The sequence below is a fragment of the Dendropsophus ebraccatus genome, chromosome 3 (genome assembly GCF_027789765.1).
Source record: "Dendropsophus ebraccatus isolate aDenEbr1 chromosome 3, aDenEbr1.pat, whole genome shotgun sequence".
Lineage (NCBI taxonomy): Eukaryota > Metazoa > Chordata > Amphibia > Anura > Hylidae > Dendropsophus > Dendropsophus ebraccatus.
The window spans coordinates 24,339,451-24,362,567 of record NC_091456.1 but is presented as its reverse complement, the minus strand read 5'-3'; the positions used below and the strand labels follow the sequence as shown (position 1 = coordinate 24,362,567).

The window sequence follows — 23,117 nt, the reverse complement described above, 5'->3', positions numbered from 1 at the left end:
TTCACCCCAAGTGGAAACAAGAGTCGAGCTGTTTCTGGAAGAGAGAAGCCATGTTTTTTTTTAAGCCTGGATAACCCCTTTAATACAACAAATGAATGTTATTTAAAGTGATCATGTGCTAAGTTTTTTTTCTTTTAACGTGTCACTGAGACATTATGAGTCTATGGAGTTCGCCTTGAGCATCAAGATAAGTACGATGGAAAATGAAGCACATAACTGCAATCTTCTCATTTTAGACCAGTCAGACCCCCAACTATCATAACTTTTGGCATGTCTCTTCGAAATGTCAAAAGTTTTTCTAATGACAAGGACATTTTATCATTGTACATGCACATTGACATCACAGCCCCATTCTGTATGATCAGCTGCAACAGTTCCCACAATAACAAGACAGGCTGAACAAACAAACAAAAAAAAAAAAATATATATATATATATATATATATATATATATATATATATAATGTATATATATATATCCCCCCCCTAAAAATCTTTGCATTTATTTTTATTTATAGCTAATTTATAAATGTTGGTAATATTTGTTTAATTGCAGAGTATATTACATGTAACTGTACATTATTATTGATTTCATGTCTTCTACTATTACAGAGATATTCTTAAACAAGGTGGTTCGGCAGTGGATGCTTCTATTGCTGGTCTTGTCTGCGCTGGTCTTATGAATGCTCATAGTATGGGCATTGGAGGGGGAGTGATCTTTACTATATATGATTCAAAAAAAGGTGAGTGATTGGGAGAAACTGGGCCCATAGACAGCTATCTTAAAGGGAACCTGTCAGTATTGGGCAATGTTCACATGTTGTAATACAGTGGCCGTAGTTTACTACAGCTGCTGTATTCAGCAGCAAACTGTATTACATGTTCCTGCGGCCAACACTGCCATATTGGCTGCAGGGACATTATCTTTTTTCCATTTGGATTGCAGGCACCTTTGGGTGCTGCAGTCCAATTAACCATTGAACACAATATATAGTGTGGCCAGCAGCCATACTTTACATTGTGTGCACAGCTATTGTGGAGAGGTGCGGGGGGAGTTTTGGTGGTAATGGTATGATGGTGTGGTAGCTGAGTGGGTCTAGGGTTACTTGGGCAGTTGTCACGGTAGCTTGAAATGGTGTTGGACCCACCCCAGACAGTCTGGCGCCTCACCAACACCCAAAAGAAATTAACCCAAGTGTACTGGTGTGTGGGTGCAGGTGCGTAGGGATAGGCCAGAGTCCAATACTTTAGTAAAACAGAACAGTTTACTTGGGAGAATGTGGTGCAGTACAAGAAAGGAACTTGTGGTGGTAATACAATCCAGTGCAATACAACAGATACAATCTTGCAAGAGACTCAGGTGCTCTTAGTTGAAGTAGATACAAGGTGCTTGGTGAAAGGAAGTGCTCTGCAGTTGTAAGAGAGTAGAGGAGAGAGGGTACTTCTTTATATATGGACACTTCAGTTCTGGCAGAGTACAGGATCTACATTGGACAAGGGCTCCTCTTGAAGCTCCTCTACTCTTCTCTCTACCTCTACGAAAGCACTACCACTTCTACCAAAGCTCTCACTTCTTCAAGCACCTATCCCTAAGAAGCACTAAGTTTACTCTATTTTCAGCACCCAAGTTTGTCAAGATTTTGCACAACGTTATACAGTAAACTGTTCTATTTTTATACTAAACGCACAGGACTCTGTCTCCTCTGTTTGCACCTGCACCTATATACACACCACCGTCTACCTTGGGTTATTTTTCCCCCTCGGTGGGTAGCGGTACCGACATTTGGGGTAGGTCAACTACCACTCCAGGTTGCAGTGACAAGTGCCCAAGAGACCCACAACAAGCCCGGAGGGCCACACAAAACAGGTATAAACTATATATATATATTCTATATATATATATATATATATATATAGTTGAATTCCCATCAGATCTCTCCAGCTTCTGTTCCTGTCTCTGTAAGAAAAGTATTTGGTTCTCTAAACTTTTCATCTCTAGTCGGCTTCTACATGAATAGCAAAGCTACTGTCTGGTCATTTCTCCTGACTTGGCATAAATCTTTTACTGTCTTTTGTACCATCTGTTTCACTGTGTAAACAACAATCTGGAGTTTGGATTCCTACAAATTCAAGTGCAGACAAGCAAGCCAGGATTTACATTTTCTCAAGAAAGCCAGCTGGCGATGTAACATGAGAAAAAAGAAATATCTTTTATGTCCTCATACACATGGGCCAATTTGCCAGATCATTGATCTCTGTCGTACGTTATTAGTTGGAACATCTGATACTTTGGGTGTTGGAAAGCATCTTCCCTATGTTACAACATTAAAGTGAATCTTTCACCCCCACCGAGGGTCTCAAGCTGGCAGCACAGAGGCATCACGCTTAAAGGGGTACTCCAGAGGGAAAAAAAATCTCTCAAATCCACTGGTCGCAGAAAGTTATATAGATTTCTAATTTACTTTAGCTTAAAAATCCCAAGTCTTCTAGTACTTATCAGTGGCTGTATGTCCTGCAGGAAGTGGTGGATTCTTTCCAGCCTGACACCCTGCTCTCTGATGTAACTTTTTCAGCTTTTATTTTAGTGTGTAAACATAGCCTTAAAGAGGAACTCCGGCAAAAATGTTTTCATTTCAAATGAACTGATTTTAGAAAGTTATATAAATTTGTAATTAACTTCTACTTAAAGATCTTAAGTCTTCCAGTACTTATCAGCTGCTGTATGTCCTGCAGGAAGTGGTGTATTCTTTCCAGTATGACACAGTGCTCTCTGCTGCCACCTCTGTCCATAACAGGAAATGTCCAGAGCAGCAGCAAATCCCCATAGAAAACCTCTCCTGCTTTGGACATCCTGACATGGACAGAGGTGGCAGCAGAGAGCACCGTGTCAGACTGGAGAGACTCCACCACTTCTTGCAGGACATACAGCAGCAGATAAGTACTGGAGAATTGGATTTTTTTTTTAAATAGAAGTAAATTAGAAATCTATATAACTTTCTGCCACCAGTGGATTTGAAAGATTTCTTTTTCTTCAGTACCCTTTTAATAAATACTTTCATATCATACTTGCCATGTGCAAAAAATTATTTTTATTTACTCCTTAATAATGGCAAAAAAAGCCTGTCCTAGGGTCCTCTGTGCCATAGGACATTGTTTCTCAACTCCACTCCTCAAGCCCCCCCAACAGAATATTCCATTCAAAGAACACTATTTCACCTTTGAAAATATTCAAATCCAAATATCACCTGCTGGGGGTACTTGGGGGCTGGAGTTTAGAAACACTAGGACATCAGCTCCTCTTTCCGCTTGATCCCTGCCTCTGCCCACCTCTCAGTATAATCACCTCCATGCAGGGCACTACCTACATTACAGAGCCCTGCCAAAGTCCAGGAATTAACTGAGGTCACAGCCCCCCATCCAAAAACTCACTTTATGACCCCCCTCCTCTAAATAAAAAAAAATATTGTCTTGCTTTTTTTTCAATTCCACCTTAAAATTTTTATTTTTTTTAGCTGCGTGTTTTATGGAAAATCAAGAGTATAATCACACAGTGAATAATAAGCCCTTATTGATTCTCTACATGGGGGAAAAAACATAGGGTTACACTAATTCCATCACTTTTCATAGACTTTAATGGGGCTAATGTGTTAAAATTAGCAATCAGCTGGGCAGTGGATCGCAACACGCTCTCTCCCTGGCTGTATCTTGGAACCGCAATGGATCTCAGCAGTGAGACCCATTGCAATCAATAACTTTTAAAATGCCTGATGACATGTCAGAAATTATTTATACTGACAGGTATCTGTTATTAGGACAATCTATCTGAATCATGTTATAGAGCAGGAAGAACTGAGCAGATTGATATATATCATAGTGGGAAAAGATTCAGTATAACTTGTAATTTGTTCATTGAAATCCCTGACCATTCTGTGTCAAGGAGTCCAGTGGGCGGTGTCACTCAATGGACTGGACTCTTTACCATGGAAAGATCAGAGAATTCAATCAATACATTACAAGTTATACTAAATATTTCCCCGTAAGGATATATATCAATCCGCTCAGCTCCTCCTGCTCTATAACATGATACCGATTTTAATGGTGACATATTCCCTTTAAGCCTCTTTTCATAGAATTCTGCATCTCTGTTATTCTTTCGTATAAAGAAATCATTCCGTTTCTGTCAATAGGAGTCCCTACATGCCCAGGTGTAAAACTGTTGGGCGGCAGAATAAAGCAAATATATATGAATATAATATACATATATCTATTATACCTTTAAATGGAGGCCTCAATTAACTTTTTGTTTTACTTTTATTTCAGGCAAGGTTGAAGTGATAAATGCTCGTGAAACTGCCCCAATAAATGCCACAGTGAATATGTTCGGGAACAGCACTGAGTTATCCCAGAGAGGTAAGCTAAGTCCGAAATTTCTTTTGCTTGGCATACTGTACTTTATAATGTAAGCTATTATTATACATGGTAAGTGCATTTCAGATAGAACACTTGACTATGCATGACTTTATTGTTTCCTTTTGTGAACTGATTTGTACTTTCTCCTCATAAAAGTTGGCTCTGGTAGAAAATAAGAGCGTGTTAGAGGACAAAGTCTCCTGATGTCCTTGTCTTGTTTCAGTGGTTTCGCATCAGGAAAAAAACTAAGGTTTAATTCAGGATTAGGTATCAGAATTTTACAGCTTGACTTATTGAACAAAATGAAAGTATGAATTACCCAGAGAGGAATGAACCACCGAACATTTATATAATGAATAACCATGAACCAACAAAGCAACCTCATTTCAAATGGTACCTACCTCCAAAATGTACTCAGGGTGGTAAGATTCAGCTACAGTCCACTCTATATGCAGTATCCTGCGGCTGCTAGGTGTGGGATAAGCAGGGGCTAGGTGTTGGGTGTACAGAGTAGGTACTGGTCACAGTGGCCAGGAGTGGTATGCCCACCCCCAGGTATAAGACACAGGACTTTGAAAAATAGAAAAACAAATGTAGCTGTGAGGACGGAGTAACCACAGAGTATATGTTCTTAAACAATAGAACAGTTTACCTAAGGCTTTGGTGCAATATACAAAAAGTAGTAATTGACAATAAGGTGCAGAAGATGATAAGAATAGTGGACAACACAGAGGAACCTGTCACCCCGGTGCCGGGGCAGAGCCCAGCCGACCCCCCGGTGGAGACCCTTATACTTATCCTGTGCACGAAGTCCCGTTCCTGGAGCCGCTCCCGCTGCCAAGATATCGCCGTCGGAAGCCCAGCTCGCGCTCATCAGAGATGAGTCCGACGCACATAGAGAATGAATGGAGCCGTCATTCTCTATGAGCGTCGGACTCATCTCTGATGAGCGCGCGCTGGGCTTCAAATGGCGATATCTCTGTAACGGGAGCGGGTCCAGGAGCGGGACTTCGTGCACAGGATCCAAAGCCAGAGGTGGATCCAGTTAAAAAGTCTTTCCTTTATATTTCCATGTCCATCTGAACCCATTAAAAATGTAATTTGGCTCAACTTTTTTTTTTTATTTATATACTGTACTTTTTATTCTTCATTGAATTTTAATATAGTTTTACCTCCTACTTTTTATTTTCAATTAACAACAATGTCTTCTACAGGGGGTTTATCCATAGCGGTGCCAGGAGAGATTCGAGGATACCAGATAGCACACCAACGACATGGCAAGTTACCATGGAAAAGTCTGTTTGAACCAAGCATTAAGTTAGCCCGTGAGGGATTTCCTGTTGGCCTCGGTCTCTCCCAGGGTCTTGGTGTCACCAAGGCAGTAATTGAAAAAGACAAGTCACTTTGGTAAGAAACGCCAGATTTTTTTTCCCCACCTACCATAAACTAATGTTTCTATGCTGCTCCCGTTTCTTTTTTTATACATAGGGATTGACCAACTTCGCCCACTTTGGTTTTCAGAGAACAAACAAAAACAACACCTGGTTTATTTGTATTCCGATGTTTATGTAGTAGAAAATCTAGTTGTTTTATTCTTTGGTTGTTTTTTTATATATTTAAAATTTTTATTTTATCAAAAATACCATCATGTAAAACAAAACAGAACACTACATAGACAAATATATATACAAAGACGATAATGAGAAAAATGCACACTATTATCCCCAATCAAAGGAGATCCTTCCCCTTACCTTACACTACTCAGAGAGTCATGTATTAATTTGATCAACATAACCGTTCCTTTAGATAAGCTTCTCTGGCGCCTGCCCCCAGTACGCCCCAAAAATATACTAAGATTATTCATCTCTTCCCCTCTTCCCACCCTCTCTCACATCTAGGCCTAGTAAATTTACATTTATGGGGTCCCCATAGGTACTAACCTCCGCCATCAGCAGGTATACCATGCAATACTTTATAATATATTTTAGATTTAAAGTGTCCCTGTCGTTATAACTTTCAAAATCTAAATCAACAGTAGATGTGATATAAAGCAAGTTTGCCATATACATTCATTATTTTTGCTGTTATCATGCTGTAAAACAAAGCTGAACTTACCAGAAATCCAGGTCCAGTCTCCTGCAGGCAGATTTTCTGACTTGTGCTGGTCTAAAAAAAACAGACTAAACACAGGAATTCCGGCCAGTACAGAGAGTCACGGCTCAATGTGTCCATCAGTCACATGACTGCCTTCTCTCTGTGAGCACTCAGATTGCCTGGGATACACAGGACTTCCTGTTTTCTGACTGTTTCCAGGAGTGGATTAAAAACACAGAAAGGCTCTGTTCACACAATGTTGAAATTGAGTGGATGGCCGCCACTTAATGGCAAATATTTGCTGTTATTTTAGAACAACGGCTGTTATATTGAAATAATGGCCGTTATTTACTGTTATATGGCGGCCATCCACTCAATTTCAACATTGTGTGAACAGATCCTTTCTGTGTTTTTAATCCACTCCTGGTTTTGGTTGCAATACTGACTGAAATATACGTAGTGTGAACATAGCCTAATGAATGACGAAGCCAGAAAAAAATTGCCATATGCTTCGCTTTAAAAGACGCACTTTTTTCCCTCCCAAAGTAAGAGGAAAAAGTTAGTGAAAATAGACAATACTTACCAAATCCTGTAAAAGCTGTAACCCTTTCCCTGACAGATTCTACATAGAAATCAATGAGATCCGTGTTTTTCAGGGATGTACATGGATGTGATGTAATCAATGTAATTTAAAATGCTTTAAAACAGATCCGGGAAAAAAAACAGACATGAATGCAAAACGGATGCAAAATGGACTGTTTTGCACGGATCAAGGAGGTAGCTAGCAGACCACAATCCCGCTCCGGGAAAAACACTGAACGTGTGAATGCAGCCTAATGGAAGTCAATAGAAAAACGGACCCAAATGGCTGGCACACAATTGCATCAATTTTTGCATCCATTTATTTCCCTAAAATGGATACATCAAGACTCCAAAAACCGCAGTGTGAGTCCAGCCTTACTTCTCCATAATAATGGAATGTTCCGCAGTATGCCACTTTTACGATGATCACACATGGTAGACATGCATAGACCTGTAGGCAAAGTAGGCATTTAAAATACTAATTCCTGGAATATTCTGAATACATCCAGCTCTCAGATGTTTACTACCGGTGCTTCCAGATGATTGACATTTATAATGGAGACTATAATTCTGTTGGTTACTCTTTCCAGCGAGGTATTCTGTAACGCACAGGGCAAGGCATTGCAGCAAGGAGATATTGTGAAGTTGCCGAAATTGGCCGACACTCTCCAGATCCTGGCCGATGATCCCGATTCCTTCTATACCGGAGCACTCGCTAAGCAAATTGTAAATGACATCCAACAAGCCGGTGAGGAAATACGTAAATGCTTCTTTATATCTGTAGCACACATGGACAGATCTATAAAGAAATGACTTCTCCTTTCTTACATTGTGCCGCAGGTGGAATTATTACAGAGGAAGATCTGAGAAATTACCAAGTTGACATAGATGAGAAGCCGCTTAGTGTTCAGATTGGAGACTACACCATGATCAGCCCTACTGCGCCCCTGAGTGGTCCCGTCCTTGGACTCATCCTTAATATTCTGAAAGGTGGGCAAGGCATCATTGCCCACAATGTGATACAAGAAGTCTGGTGCCAATGCCAAAATTTTGGCAAAAGAAAATTCTGGCACAAATTATAGAGAACTTTTAACCCCTGTTGTGGGAAGCACAATATAGTGACAGTGTCCAGTCCAGTATATTCATTGGGCGCCGCTTCTCCTGCCCGCTCACTCCTGACTGACAGCCGTTTCCTATGTACCATGATAGGTAGAAAAGAAACATGTCAAACAGGAGTGGGTGGTTGGAAGGGGGTGGCACCTAATGGGTATGCTGGACTCGCAGCACCAGGCAAGCACTGTAAGTGATGCTAAAATATGTTACTGTACGTATCAGGGCAAGCGACAGATTGCTGGAAACAATGGCCCGGATGTACTAGAACTTCAACTGTGCCATATTTATCCATGTGGCTCCTAATATTTCATAGATCTGTTACATAGTTTGCTTAAAGTGCGCTAGAATTAGGCATCAGATTTTGGCGCAGTGTTTTTGGCGCTTAGACTATCCTCCTTGTTACCATGCGCCCTTTTTAGATCTGGTGGGGAAAGTGTCTCTGGAAAACGCATAATAATTGCAGGGTAAGGCCCCATGCACCAGATTTTTAACAGAATTCTGGCATAGACACATTATTCCATTTGGGCCAATGTGTCTGTCACTATGCTAATAATGCGTTTACACAGAGAGATTTATCTGACAGATTTTTAAAGCCAAAGCCAGAAACAGACTATGAACAGAGAACAAGTCATAAAGGAAAGACTGAGATTTCTTCTCTTTTCAAATCCGTACCTGGCTTTGGCTTCCAAAATCTGTCAGACAAATCTGTCTGTGTAAACGCACCATAAGGCAGCATAATCAGGGTAAAAGGATCTCATTAAGCCAACTAATAGTTGTTATAAAATTAAAGTGGAACTCAAATTTATGGGTTGTTTTTTTATTTATTTTTTTTCTAATCAACTGGTTCCAGAGAGTTGTATAGATTTGTAAATTACTTCTATTTTAACATTTCAAGTTTTACAGTACTTATCAGCTGCTGTTTGTCCTGCAGGAAGTGGTGTATTCTTTCCAGTTTGACACAGTGCTCTTCTGCTGCCACCTCTGTCCATGTCAGGAACTGTCCAGAGCAGCAGCAAATTCCCATAGAAAACCTCTCCTGCTCTGGACAGTTATTGTCATGGACAGAGGTGGCAGCAGAGAGAACATGGTATGGCAGCAATGGTAATAATCTGCATTCATTGACTAATGGTTTATATTTTATTCTCTCATCAGGTTTTAACTTTACTGCCCAGAGCGTTAAGCCTGAATCTCTTGGACTCACCTACCACCGCATTGTAGAAGCTTTCCGTTTCGCCTATGCTAAAAGAACGTTGTTAGGAGATCCACATTTTCTGAATATAACAGAGGTAACGTAGCTGTAAGATACGGATTATAACAGGGGCTTGTGCACAAAGTTGTACTATGGTTCAGGAATCTACAAAGCCATGCTGCACCTTCTTGTGCCTCTGATAGAAATCCATGAGCATTGCCTTTGTATGCTGAGAAACCAGTGATTGAATTACCCATTGTATTCTGTATACTGGAGATAATATTTCCTAGAAAGAATACAGCGCTCTATGAATATATTGGAATGCAAGGAACTATAAAGGTGCTGTGTGTCACAATACAAGGCTTTATTTCTGAACCAGGACGGCATTACTTACAGCTGATAGTTAAAGGGGCACTATTTTTTTTTTTCTTCCTTTAAATCAACTGGTGTCAGAAAGTTATATTGATTTGTAAATTACTTCCATTTAAAAAACTTCAGTCTTCCAGTACTTATCAGCTGCTGTATGTCCTGCAGGAAGTAGTGTATTCTTTCCAGTGCTCTCTGCTGCCACCTCTGTCCATATCAGGAACTGTCCAGAGCAGAAAATGTTTTCTATGGGGATTTTCTCCTGCTTTGGGCAGTCCTAACATGGACAGAGGTGGCAGCAGAGAGCACTGTGTCAGACTGTATAGAATACACCACTTCCTGCAAGGCATACAGCAGCTGATAAGTACTGGACGACTTGATTTTTTAAATAGAAGCTGATTTGAAAGAAATTGTGCCGGAGTACCCCTTTAAAGCTTGTTATAGTTCATTATACACTATTAAAGGTGTCTGACATCCATATCATTATGTCTATAGCCATATGTCATTTTGTTTCTCATGGCTGTATTTCTCCTTGCAGGTACTGAAGAACATAACGTCAGATGACTTTGCTGCAGATATAAGAAATAAAATCTCAAATAATACCACCCACCCACCGGAATACTATGAGCCCATATTCTACACTCCTGACAACTATGGCACATCGCACCTGTGCATTGTAGCAGAAGATGGAAGTGCTGTGTCTGTCACCAGCACCATCAATCAGTAGTAAGAGCACTCTTATGTCATAGGGCCCTATTCCACCGGACGATTATCGTTCGCATAATCGTTAACGATTAACGATCTCAAACGACCGCTATTGCGAAAGACCTGAAAACGTTCACTCATTTCCATGGAACGATAATCATTACTTATGAACGTATTTGCGATCGTTTTTTCTTCGCTGTTTCTTCGCTATTGCGTTCATATCTATGGCGAACGACCGAACGACTTCTTATTCAATGAGAACAATTTGCCAACGAGCAACGATAAAAATAGGTCCAGGTCTTATAAAGCGATCAACGATTTCTCGCTCGGTCGTTAATCGTTAACTGCATTTCAACCGAACGATTATCGTTTAGATTTGAACGATTTAACGATAATCTGAACGATAATCGTCCTGTGGAATAGGACCCTTATTCTATAGACACTAGATAAAGGCACAGGATCATTTGTAGCTTTTTTTGTCACTACATTGCTTACTTACCATTAGAGTATTGTTCACACTGAGAAATAGGCAAGGAATTTCAAGAAAAATCTGTGCTTGATTTTACGCGTTATTCCGCTTGAAATTCCACCTGTAAAACGTGTACAGAGCAATGTTCTATTGTATTTAATGGGATTTCCACTCGGTTTTTCACATGCCGGAATTTACCCACGGAATGTTCCACCGCAGATCCGCTTTCCGCCCAAAGAATTGACATGTCAGCTCTATGGGCAAATTCTGCTAGAGAAATCCCATAGAAGTCAATGAGGCTTTGAATTTCTGATTTCTGCTCAAATTCCAATCAAATTCCTCTCGAATTCAGCCAGAGCTGAATAATAGGAAATTTCAAGCAGAAAACTTTTCTTGCCTATTCCTCAGTGTGAACATATCTGCATTGTTGCTAGCACTTTACTTCGAAGGGGTACCTCTGGAGATTAAAAAATAATACAATATAATAATAGTTTTAATACATTGGTTTAAAAGGGTTGCAGAAAGTTATATAGATTTGTAATTTACTTCTATTTAATAATCTCCAGTCTTCCAGTACTTATCAGCTGCTATATGTCCTGTAGGAGGTGATGTATCCTTTCCAGTCTGACACAGTACTCTCTGCTGCCACCTCTGTCCGTGTCAGGAACTGTCCAGAGCAGCAGCAAATCCCCATAGAAAAACTCTCCTGCTCTGGACAGTTCCTGACATGGTCAGAGGTGGCAGCAGAGATCACTGTGTCAGACTGGAAGATATACACCACTTCCTGCAGGACATACAGCAGCTGATAAGTACTGAAAGACTGGAGATTTTTAAATAGAAGTAAATTACAAATCTATATAACTTTTGGAAACCATTTGAAAGAAAACGATTTTTGCTGGATAACCCCTTTAATACATTGATTTAATAAAGTTTAATTACTTTGTAGCATAACAACTTTTTATTTGCAAACATACTTCCAGTGCTTGGTAGCAATAAGGGCCTCTCTGCTGCCACCACTGTTTGTTTTGGGAACTGCAGGGCTATAATGCCTGAAGTTCCTGATCCCCTGCTCTGTTCTAGTGCTGCTGAGCAGCGATATACAGAGCAGGGTCTGCACAGCTGGGACAGAACCTGATCATTATACAGCTAGAATAACCAGCTGGATATAAGAACATACCATACATAGCCGGGCTAGAACAGAGCAGTGGATCCGGAAATTAAGGCAATATAGGTCTGCAGTTCCTGGCACAAACAGTGGTGGCAGCAGAGAGGCAGTGTCATCCCCTTCTGCTGCCAGACACTGGAAGTATGTTCACAAATAAAAAAAAAGAAGCTATGATTAAATATATTGACTAATTTAGTTTCATCTCATTGTTTCAGCTTTGGATCCAAGGTTCGCTCCAACATAACTGGAATCATCTATAATAATGAGATGGATGATTTTGGCTCCCCGTTGATAACCAATGGCTTTGGTATTCCACCATCACCTGCTAACTTTATTAGACCAGGTAACTCAGAGCACAATAAATGTAAGACTACTGCTCCAATGAAACAGCAGAAATCCTGACTCTAAACACTCTTACAGGTAAAAGACCTCAGTCCTCAATGTGCCCAACAATCCTGCTGGATAAGGAGAAAAAGGTGCACATGGTGGTTGGAGCTTCTGGGGGAACTAAAATCACTACAGCAACTGCCCTGGTAAGAAACCGAGAGGAGACGAGTGTCCCAAACCGGGAAGAGTAGAAGGCAGGAAAATGTGAAAACTGCTACAGCTAGAAGAATCTCCATCCTATCTCATCTGGGTGTATTTATATCACTATAAGGCTCTGTTCACACACTGTATTTTTGCTCAGTATTTTGCCACCAAAAACCAGGAGTAGATTGAAAACACAGAAAGGCTCTGTTCTCACACTGTTGAAATTTAGTGGATGGCCGCATTTAATGGTAAATAACGGCCGATATTTCAAAACAACGGGCGTTCTTTCAAAATAACAGCAATTATTTGCCATTAAATGACAGCCATCCACTCAATTTTAACAATGTGTGATCATAGCCTTTCTGTGTTTTCAATCCACTCCTTGTTTCAGTTGCAAAATACTGACCAAAAATACTGAGCAAAAATACAGTGTGTGTACATAGCCTTAAAAGGATTTGTGATTTAACGCATCTCTGCCAGTCCACCATAGCTCTATAAATGTATAACCAGAATATTTAGGTATTACATCCCTCTGGGATCACACAAATTGAATTCCTTAATTAAAGGTGGAATTAAATAGTGGAATTAAAGGAGAATTTCGGTCAGGGCGCTTTTTTGCCAAAGTGCCAGGGAGGATGAAAGAAATAATGTGTACTTACCTCCCTGGCTTCAGTGCAGATGCCGTATACTGCTGATCCTGACCCTGGCCACTTTTTGGTTAGAAAAGGGACCTGGGACGTGACGTTCCAGGCCTGCTCAGTCAATCATCGGGGTCCTGCCTTGGCCACAGACTGGCTGAGCAGGCCTTGAGCGTTACATCCCAGGTCCCCTCTTAAACCAGGAAGCGGCCGGTATATGGCATCAGTGCTGGAGCCGGGGAAGTAAGTGCACATTATTTCTTTCATTCTTCCCAGTATTTTTTTTATTCAGAATGACTGTTGTTGCTGATTAAACCAGGGGCGGATTAACTTTACCATAGCCCCCAGGCTGTTCACCAAGCCTGGGCCCCCCACCCTACTGTAACTATGACAGTGCTAGCATGGTGATCATAGTACAGGACAGATAATGTCATGATGCCCTGATTTGTGCAAAATTGTGGGGGAAAAATGCTGCGATTTTTTGCAAAGCATTGCAGAACTGTAGCCAGGAGACAATACACCACTGAAAGTATAAGTCTGTTTGGGTGGTCATGGGCCCCCCAGGAGCTCAGGGCCCCGGGCTACCGCCCGAAACGGACCTATTATAATTAGCTACTGATTAAAATAATGGCCGTTCTTGTCATAACAAAATAAACAGCACTGAAATCAATTCAAACAACATTCACACAGTGTTTTGAACAACGGCCGTGGAAATAATTGACTTATCAAGGCTGTCTTGTGGCCGTAGTGTGACAGAGAATCAATGCTTAATTGATTTTCAGCTACACCCATATGGCCTTCACAATTCGACATATTTAAATAATGTTCCTGCGGCCAATGTGGCAGTATGTAAAACAACAGCCACTGTTTTTACACAGTGTGAACATGGCCTAAGAAAGTTTTCTTGGTCAGTTAGATACATAGAGATAAGAGACAACATCAGCATGTATCGGGTACAGTCTTGTCTCTTCTTTTGCAGGTCATTATGAACTCACTATGGTTTGGATACGATGCAAAGGAGTCGGTGGAGCTGGCGCGGGTGCACAATCAGCTATTCCCTAATGACACTACTGTAGAAGATAAAATAGAAAAGGTTAGTTATGTCTATTTAGGTCTTTTTACTTTGCCAAGTTTGAATAGTTAAATTCATACACAGAAATATTATTGCCACCTGATCCATATAATCTGTTCTTAGGCAATATGCACACTACGGAATCCCAATGAAACACCCATCGCGGATTCCGCAGCTCGCACCCAGTCGCCAGATTTAGCTGTCCGCCCAAAGAATAAACCCGCTCCTTCTTCGGGCGGACCGCCGAATCTGGCAAACCATAGAATAAAACATATGGGAGCAGCAGAGATGCAGAATCCGCAACAGGTGTTCCGTCAGGATTCCATAGTGTGCACATACCCTTCTGTTGGAAGTTTGTTCCAAGCATCTAATACTTTTTCAGTAAAGTAATATTTTCTCACATTGCTTCTAATCTTTTCCCCAACTAGCCTGTGCTTGTGTCCCCGTGTTCTTATGTATAAACTTACATCCTGATCTATATTTAGGCATGTTCTAAATTTAAAAGTTTGACCATGTCTACTTTCCCATCTTTCCTCCATACTATACAGATTTAGATCCTTAAAGGGAATGTCAGTAGGTTTATGCTGCCTTAAATGAAGACAGCATAAACTAGTGACAGAAAAGCTGAGCAGATCGGTGTATTACTTACATCGTTTTGTCCAGCCGTTCTCCTAATATGCAGGAGACTAGGATTCTTGCCACACCCCTTCCCTCGCCCTCCAGCTGCTGATTGACAGCTGACTGCCTATACACAGCATGGATAGATAACTGCCAATCAGAAGCTGGTGGGCGGAGTTTTATGCTTCTCATGAATATACAGGACTACTGAGCTCATGCACATAATGGAGAGGACTACTTATTGTCCATGTTATTCAGGAGGAGATCTCTGGATCAGCTGCACATAACAATGTAAGTGATACATCATTCTGTTCAGCTTCTCTATCACTAGTTTATGCTATCCTGAGATAGGACACCATAAACCTACTGACTGAGTCTCTTTAAGTCTTTGCTGTTTTTCTGTTTTAGACCATCTAACATTTTTCTAGCCCCCTTCTTTTTTACCATTATGTTTTTTGTAGGGGAGTTAAAGAACCAGGTACTGACACTGGCCCTACCCCTTCCCCTTAAGGCCCTATTACACAAATCGGTTCTCAGATGTATTTGGTCAATTATCGGCCATTACGGGCGATAATCGCTTTGTCTAAGGGCCCTATTCCACCGGACGATTATCGTTCAGATTATCGTTAAATCGTTCGAATATAAACGATAATCGTTCGGTTGAAATGCAGTTAACGATTAACGACCGAACGAGAAATCGTTGATCGCTTTATAAGACCTGGACCTATTTTTATCGTTGCTCGTTCGCAAAACGTTCGCAAATCGTTTGCATTGAATAAGACATCGTTCGGTCGTTCGCAATAGATACGAACGCAATAGCGAATAAATAGCTAAGAAAAAACTATCGCAATTACGATCATAAGTAACGATTATCGTTCCATGGAAATGAGTGAACGCTTTCAGGTCTTTCGCAATAGCGGTCGTTTGAGATCGTTAATCGTTAACGATTATGCAAACGATAATCGTCCAGTGGAATAGGGCCCTAATAAAAGACAACGATTAGCCGACATGCACAATGTCGGCTGATCGTTGTCTTTTCATGTCTTTCAACATATTGAAAGACAAAAGACAGCGATAGCAACGATCTGCTGCCGTTGCTCCGTGTAATGGGGGCTTTACAGCAGCCAGCAAATGGCCTCATGGCACGAGCGCCCCTGCATCCACTAAAAACTAAAACCCGACCTTCCCGCCATACTAAAAGTGGCTGATATTTAGAATAGAAAACCTGTCAAAAATATAAATAAAATAAATCTGTTTGTTGTGGTGGGTTTTAGAGGACACGCCCAGGTTTCAGACTTTTGGAGAAAAATGTTGGGTTAACTGGTGTCAGAAAGTTATATAGATTTGTAATTTATTTCTATTTAAAAAATCTCAACCCTTCCAGTACTTATCAGCTGCTTTATGTCCTACAGAAAATGATGTTTTCTTTCCAGCCTGACACAGTGCTCTCTGCTGCCACCCCTGTCCATTTTTGGAACTGTCCAAAGCAGGAAAGGTTTTCTATGAGGATTTGCTGAGGTGGCAGCAGAGAGCACTGTGTGAAACTGGAAAGAATACATTACTTCCTGCAGAACATACAGCAGCTGATAAGTACTGGAAGACTGGAGATTTTTAAATAGAAGTAATTTACAAATCTATATAACATGTTGATTTGAAACAAAAACATTTTCGCTGGAGTCCCCTTCAATAGCCCTGAATGGTAACCTTGTAACTAATCGTTTACGTCTTTTTTTTTTTCTTCCAGAGTATAGTGACTGAGCTCCTGAAGCGTAATCACAACGTAGTCAATTTAACAGGAAGACCAGCTGTGGTCCAAGCCATTTTACGCACCGGGGGCAAATGGGCCGCAGCCTCTGACTCCAGAAAAGGAGGATATCCTGCTGGCTATTGACCCTGAATGACACTGTCAGCTGCTTATGGGAGTCAATAATCACATGTTCCTCAGTGGATTGCAATTTTGTTTTTTTTTGTCTTTTTACACTTCAAGACACTTTAACTCAGGGACCAAATTATATTGACCATTTGTCTATAATCTCCACCTGAGGATGGACAAACACTTCTTCATACAAATGGCCTATACAATGAGCATTACATGGAGGTATTCCTGCAGTGCTGCTATATAATGATAACACATGGGTTATAGCCATGTCAGGATCATAGAATATGCAGGTAGGATCACATGATGATGCACAAACTACACTGGACAAATCGACCGATCACTCTGTGACAATCTATAGAACTTGATTGATCCTTCATTTTAGAGGAAAGTTCCCTGAAAGGGGGAACAGAGGATTTGTCCATCTCTTTCTGGAGATCATGTGCTTGCCATCTCACCAGGCCTCATCTCCTCTGGCTGACATAAGGTTTACATCAAGATGGGGGATGGGCATGTTGCACAGTTTCGAGCCACTTTATAGCTTTTTGGTCATAACTTGGAGTGGAGTAAAGTTGCGTCTATAACTAGCTTTACATTTTACGACAGGGATGGGGAACCTTCGGCCCTCCAGCTGTTGCAAAACTACAATTCCCATCATGCCTGGGCAGCCGAAGCTTTAGCTTCGGCTGCCCAGGCATGATGGGAATTGTAGTTTTGCAACAGCTGGAGGACCGAAGGTTCCCCATCCCTGTTTTACGACATGGAAGGCAAACATCCTTCAAGTAGCCCCTGGAACTATAGACATTAAAGTGAATGTACCATCTCCTGTTGCCAATTTTTTCTTCATTACCCTGCCAGTACAGGCGCGGCGATCACGGTTAGACAAAGCGATTTTTAACGGTTAACGATAAAAGTTAGCAAACGGGATTGTAAATCGTTAACCTGAAATTGTTCACCATATTACACACAATGATAGTTATTAGTTATGATCATTACTATCATTGTTACTACGATCGTTTACTCCATCCGATTTCAGCAAATGAAGGAACGATGTGGAATTACCCTGAGCGATTTGTGAATGAATGTGGAATTGCAGCGAACGATTAGCGATGATTTTGGTGTCAGCATCAAACGGACGATGTACGATTTCTCATTGGTCGTTTGATCGTTTCCAGCATTTACACAAAACAGTTATCGTTTGAATTCAAACAATATATATCGATGATTTGCAGGATAATTGTCCTGTTTAAAGGAGAAGTCCGGTGAAAATCTTTATTAATGTTTTGTATTGCCCCCCAAAAGTTATACAAATCCCCAATATACACTTATTACGGGAAATGCTTATAAAGAGCTTTTTTCCCTGCACTTACTACTGCATCAAGGCTTCACTATCTGGATAACATGATGATGTCACTTCATGGATAACATGGTGATGTCACTTCCTGGACAAAATGGTGATGTCACTTCCTGGATAACATAGTGATGTCACTTCCTGCATAACATGGTGATGTCACGGCCCAACTCCCAGAGCTGTGCGGGCTGTGGCTGCTGGAGAGGATGATGGCAGAGGGACACTGAGGGACACAGGGCACTGGAGGGACACTGAGCATCCCTCTGCCATCATCCTCTCCAGCAGCCACAGCCCGCACAGCTCTGGGAGTCGGGTCGTGACATCTCCATGTTATTCAGGAAGTGACATCACCATGTTATCCAGGAAGTGACATCACTATGTTATCCAGGAAGTAACATCACCATGTTATCCAGGAAGAGACATCACCATGTTATCCAGGAAGTGACATCACCATATTATCCAGGAAGTGACATCACCATGTTATCTAGGAAGTGACATCACCATGTTATCCAGGAAGTGACATCACCATGTTATCCAGGAAGTGAAGCCTTGATGCAGTAGTAAGTGCAGGGAAAAAAGCACTTTTATAAGCATTTCCCGTAATAAGTGTATATTGGGGATTTGTATAACTTTTGGTGGGCAATACAATACTTTAATAAAAGTTTTCACCGGACTTCTCCTTTAATAGGGCTTCCAGTGCATAGAGCTGACCGGTTCACAAGTAGAAAACAGCGCCAAGTGCAGGAACCGGGTGGTGTTTTGAAAAATGGACTGCGCCACCGATGACGCCAACAGGGTAATGAAAAAAATTTTGCATCAGGAAATGGTACATTCGCTTTAATAGCAATGTAGAAGTTCTGTTCTGCTGATCCATATTTACAAGTTCATCAAAAGGTTTAGGTTTAAAATAAAATTTAGAATGAAAGGATTTAATTCAACAAAGCTTTGTTGTGTGAGGCTACACTTACACATTCCATAGTTTTGTCCGTAATTGCAGACAGGTTACTTTAATTGTCTGATTGTTCCATAGAAGTCTGTGGAATCGTCCGTAATTTTAGCAGAGCTGTAATTTCTACAGAGTAAACATCCATAACATCCGCAAATCCGTAAAAAATACGGATGAGTAATTATTTTATATAGTCCCACTTATTTAACTATCTCCTTCCCCCTTTTTGCTGATCTGTGAAAAATACGGATTACAGATGCAGCACAGATGCATCACCTATGAATTTTTTGAGGATTGCGGACAATTGCAGACATCATATATGGTCCTGTAAAACTACTAAACGTGCGAAGGTAGCCTTAGGGTATGTTCACACTGAGCAAATATGACGGAATCCCGCTGTGCTCAGTGTCCCGCTGTGAGTGAATTAGAGGGCGCGCGCTCTTCCGCTGCCGCCGCTCTCCGCTCACTTTTTTGTGCGGAGAGCGGCGGTTGCGGAGGAGCGCCCGCTCTCCCATAGACGGGCTATGGGACACTGAGACAGGCGGGATTCTGCCTGTTTTACTTAGTGTGAACATACCCTTAGTCTGTATTATGGACCACTGCTCCAGCCCTCCCCACCAGCTTTGCTTAAAGGGCTACAGCGATGACAAGCTCATGTCAGTGCTCCATTATTTGTATATCAGTGGTATATGGGTCAAGACCACTGAGGCCAGTGAATGGCTGCAGTGGTGACATGGGGATGCTGGCACACCATAGGTGCAGCTGGGAGGACTGGAGCTGAGGTACTAGTTATTTTTATCACAATCCTAAGTGTCAGCCATTTTTTAAAAATAAGTTTGACAAGGGGTGTTTTAATTTATGAAACATATTTTTAAATATTACTTCTCTGTGGTTTTTCATGATTTCCTTCTGTTTCTGGTACAAATTGTTTTTCTTTCTTCATATTTATGCCACAATTCATATACTACACCTTCTTCTACACTTCACACAACACCCGCAGGAACCTCCCACATAGTGGGAGTGACATAGAGTTGGCTGAACTCCCAGCTAGACTGTCCAGGAGGAACAGGAAGTCCATTACAGGATGTACCCTAGACAGGAAGTGGATGAATGAAGACAAAGGAGCAGTTTGCATCGGAAGCAGAAAGAATACACAAAAGAAAGGTAGTAAAATAACTATTAACCAATATAGGTAAATAAGTTTAATCATAGGAAAACCCCTCTAAAGAAATGATGGAGAATATGAAGGTCTACAATTATTAAGTGTACACAGCTTCTGATATCCAGCCAAAAAGTCTATTGTATACTGTCATGTAAGTGGTTAATGGACGTCTACTTGAGTTTTATTTCATGTTGTCTTTTTTTTTGGTTGTCAATGATTGAACATTTTAAGCTCTTTCATTTAATCCCGTCAGATATTTGCCAGCTGCATTTGTACGTATTTTATTAACATGTACATATATAACGTATATATGAATTTTCTGTAGGTGGCAAATTTGGTTCTGCTTGTAATTTTAGGGAGAAGTATATTTTTCTTTCCACTATTTTTCTTTACCAAATTCACATATGAGTTCTATTGTACTGTCTCCGTCCATTAAATCTAAGACTTTTATAACTAGTTGTATTGCTTGGTTTTATTTCCATATTTGCTCATTAAAAACCTTAAAGGAGAAGTCCAAAAATTTTTATTAAAGTATTGAATTGTCCTTGAAAAGTTATACAAATCACCAATATACACTTGTTACGGGAAATGCTTATAAAGTGCTTTTTCTCCCTGCACTTACTACTGCATCAAGGCTTCACTTCCTGGATAACATGGTGATGTCACTTCCTGGATAACATAGTGATGTCACTTCCTGGATAACATGGTGATGTCACTTCCTGGATAACATGGTGATGTCACTTCCTGTAGCCACCAACCCACACCACTAAACAGCTAGCAACCCACCCCACTAAACCACTAAACTGCTCCTTACTGGCTTACCTATGGCTTTTAAAATGTGCCTGGTTCCTTGGTTAGAGCAAAATATTATCTGCAGCGCTGTGTCATACTGGCGTGGCCTAGAGTGTCTGTGCCTCAGGTTTGCATTGCCTCTCCTTTCTTTCTCCCCACCCTCCTCATTATTAGGAACACCCCCAGGCAGGATTTCTATTCATTGCTTGCCTAAACAGTGCACCTGTGTTGCTGGGGCACAGACACTTAAGGCCATGCCAGTATGACACAGCGCTGCAGATTGAAAGATGATTTTTTTGTTCTAACTAAGGCATCGGATGGTACTAGCGGTTTGGTGGGTTGGTGGATACAGAGTCAGTTTAAAGCGACTCTGTACCCACAATCTGTCCCCACCCAAACCACTTGTACCTTCGGATAGCTGCTTTTAATCCAAGATTTGTCCTGGGGTCAATTCGGCAGGTGATGCAGTTATTGTCCTAAAAACAACTTTTAAACTTGCAGCCCCGTGCCCAACGGCCGGGGCTTAGAATATCTGTGCCATAACTTTGCACCACCCCTCCGTCTCTCCTTCCCACCCTCTTCATCATTAGAAATACCACTGGAACATTTTCTCCTGTCTGAACATTGCACAGATGCCTTAACGATCCAGCCCATGTTTAATATTCACACAGCTGATGAAAAGGAGACAATCTGCCTGGAGCATTCCTAATGATGAGGAGGGTGGGCAGGAGGGACAGAGAGGTTGTGCCAGCCTAATGCATACACAATCTAAGCCCCGACCTTTGGGCACAGTTCTGCTAGTTTAATCGTTGTTTTGTAAGACAATAACTGCATCACCTGCCGAACGAACCCCAGGACAGATCTTGGATTAAAACCAGATATCTGAAGGTACAAGCGGTTTGGGGGGGACAGATTGTGGGTACAGAGTCGCTTTTATATGTACTTTATACGATCTGAAGCCATGGTGGCCAAATAGTAGATTGCAGTCTATAGGAACCTCAAAGCTGGTAGGTCTTGATATTAGTTCCCACGATTCTACTTGGATACAGTGTGCCTTCTTATACATTTGTGTCTCAGTATGGGTGCTTTCACATTGCCACTGTCTGTTTAAGGTGTATATATGGTAAGATTCCCAACATACAGTGGCGTAGCTACCATAGAGGCAGGGAAGGCAGTTGCTATGGGGCCCCTGGGGGGAGAGGGCCCCTGGGGGGAGAGGGCCCGTGACCCAGTGTTCTCTTACATGCTGCAACACAAAAGACAATTAGCTCTCTGCCTCTCTGCTCTGATAACCCTTGACCTCTGCAGAAGCTCAGAGAACAGAGGTCAGAGGTTATCAGTGCAGGAGTAGTGAAGGAGAGAGCTAATTGTCTTAAGCTTATTAACCCTTTTTTGTGTTGCAGCATGTAAGAGAACACTGGGTCACTTACACACTGCAGTACATGAGGGGTTAAGCAAAAGGTAGTCTGCTTCTGCACCTATGTATATAACCATGAGTCAGTCTCTCTCTCTCTCTCTCTCTCTCTCTCTCTCTCTCTTTCTCTCTCTCTCTCTCTATATATATATATATATATATATATATATATATATATATATATATATATATATATATATGTATATATACATTGGACAGTGTGTAGGGAAGGGGGGCCCCATACTGTTTTTTGCTATGGGGCCCCATGAATCCTAGCTACGCCCCTGCCAACATATATCTTTGACACATGGCACTGCAAACAATGGCATAAATTGTTTATAGGCTTCCATATTTAAAAAAAATAAAAAGTATTTTTTCTTTTACTTGTAGAAAAATGTATAGTATGGAACAGCGACATCTTCTTTTACTTGTCTAACAGAGCCTAAAAGGACACACTCATAGCTAATGGGTAAATGGAACCTAAAGAGAGGTTAGAAATACACTGGGAGCTTGTCAGGGAATAGAGAATATTGCAACTGGAGCATGCTCGAGGCTAGTCATTCGTCATTTGAATACTGGTGGCTTAAGAAGATAGATGCAGCCCTAGGGAGTCCTGGAAAACATG

The 23,117-nt window shown here is 41.2% G+C and overlaps 1 protein-coding gene across 11 annotated transcripts in view; it reads left to right on the top strand.

Moving 5' to 3' along the window:
- The window catches only part of GGT1 (gamma-glutamyltransferase 1), an 82,997-nt gene extending 66,102 nt beyond the window's left edge, over positions 1-16,895 (top strand). For all 11 annotated transcript variants that reach the window (XM_069961183.1, XM_069961179.1, XM_069961184.1 and 8 more), the window contains 11 exons: positions 612-742; positions 4,320-4,409; positions 5,624-5,816; positions 7,676-7,833; positions 7,926-8,075; positions 9,351-9,484; positions 10,292-10,479; positions 12,308-12,435; positions 12,513-12,625; positions 14,241-14,354; positions 16,696-16,895. In XM_069961183.1, coding sequence (XP_069817284.1) covers positions 612-742; positions 4,320-4,409; positions 5,624-5,816; positions 7,676-7,833; positions 7,926-8,075; positions 9,351-9,484; positions 10,292-10,479; positions 12,308-12,435; positions 12,513-12,625; positions 14,241-14,354; positions 16,696-16,842 — 1,546 coding nt within the window. In that variant the 3' untranslated portion in view covers positions 16,843-16,895. The remainder of the gene's footprint in view (positions 1-611; positions 743-4,319; positions 4,410-5,623; positions 5,817-7,675; positions 7,834-7,925; positions 8,076-9,350; positions 9,485-10,291; positions 10,480-12,307; positions 12,436-12,512; positions 12,626-14,240; positions 14,355-16,695) is intronic.
- The last annotated feature ends 6,222 nt before the right edge of the window (positions 16,896-23,117 follow it).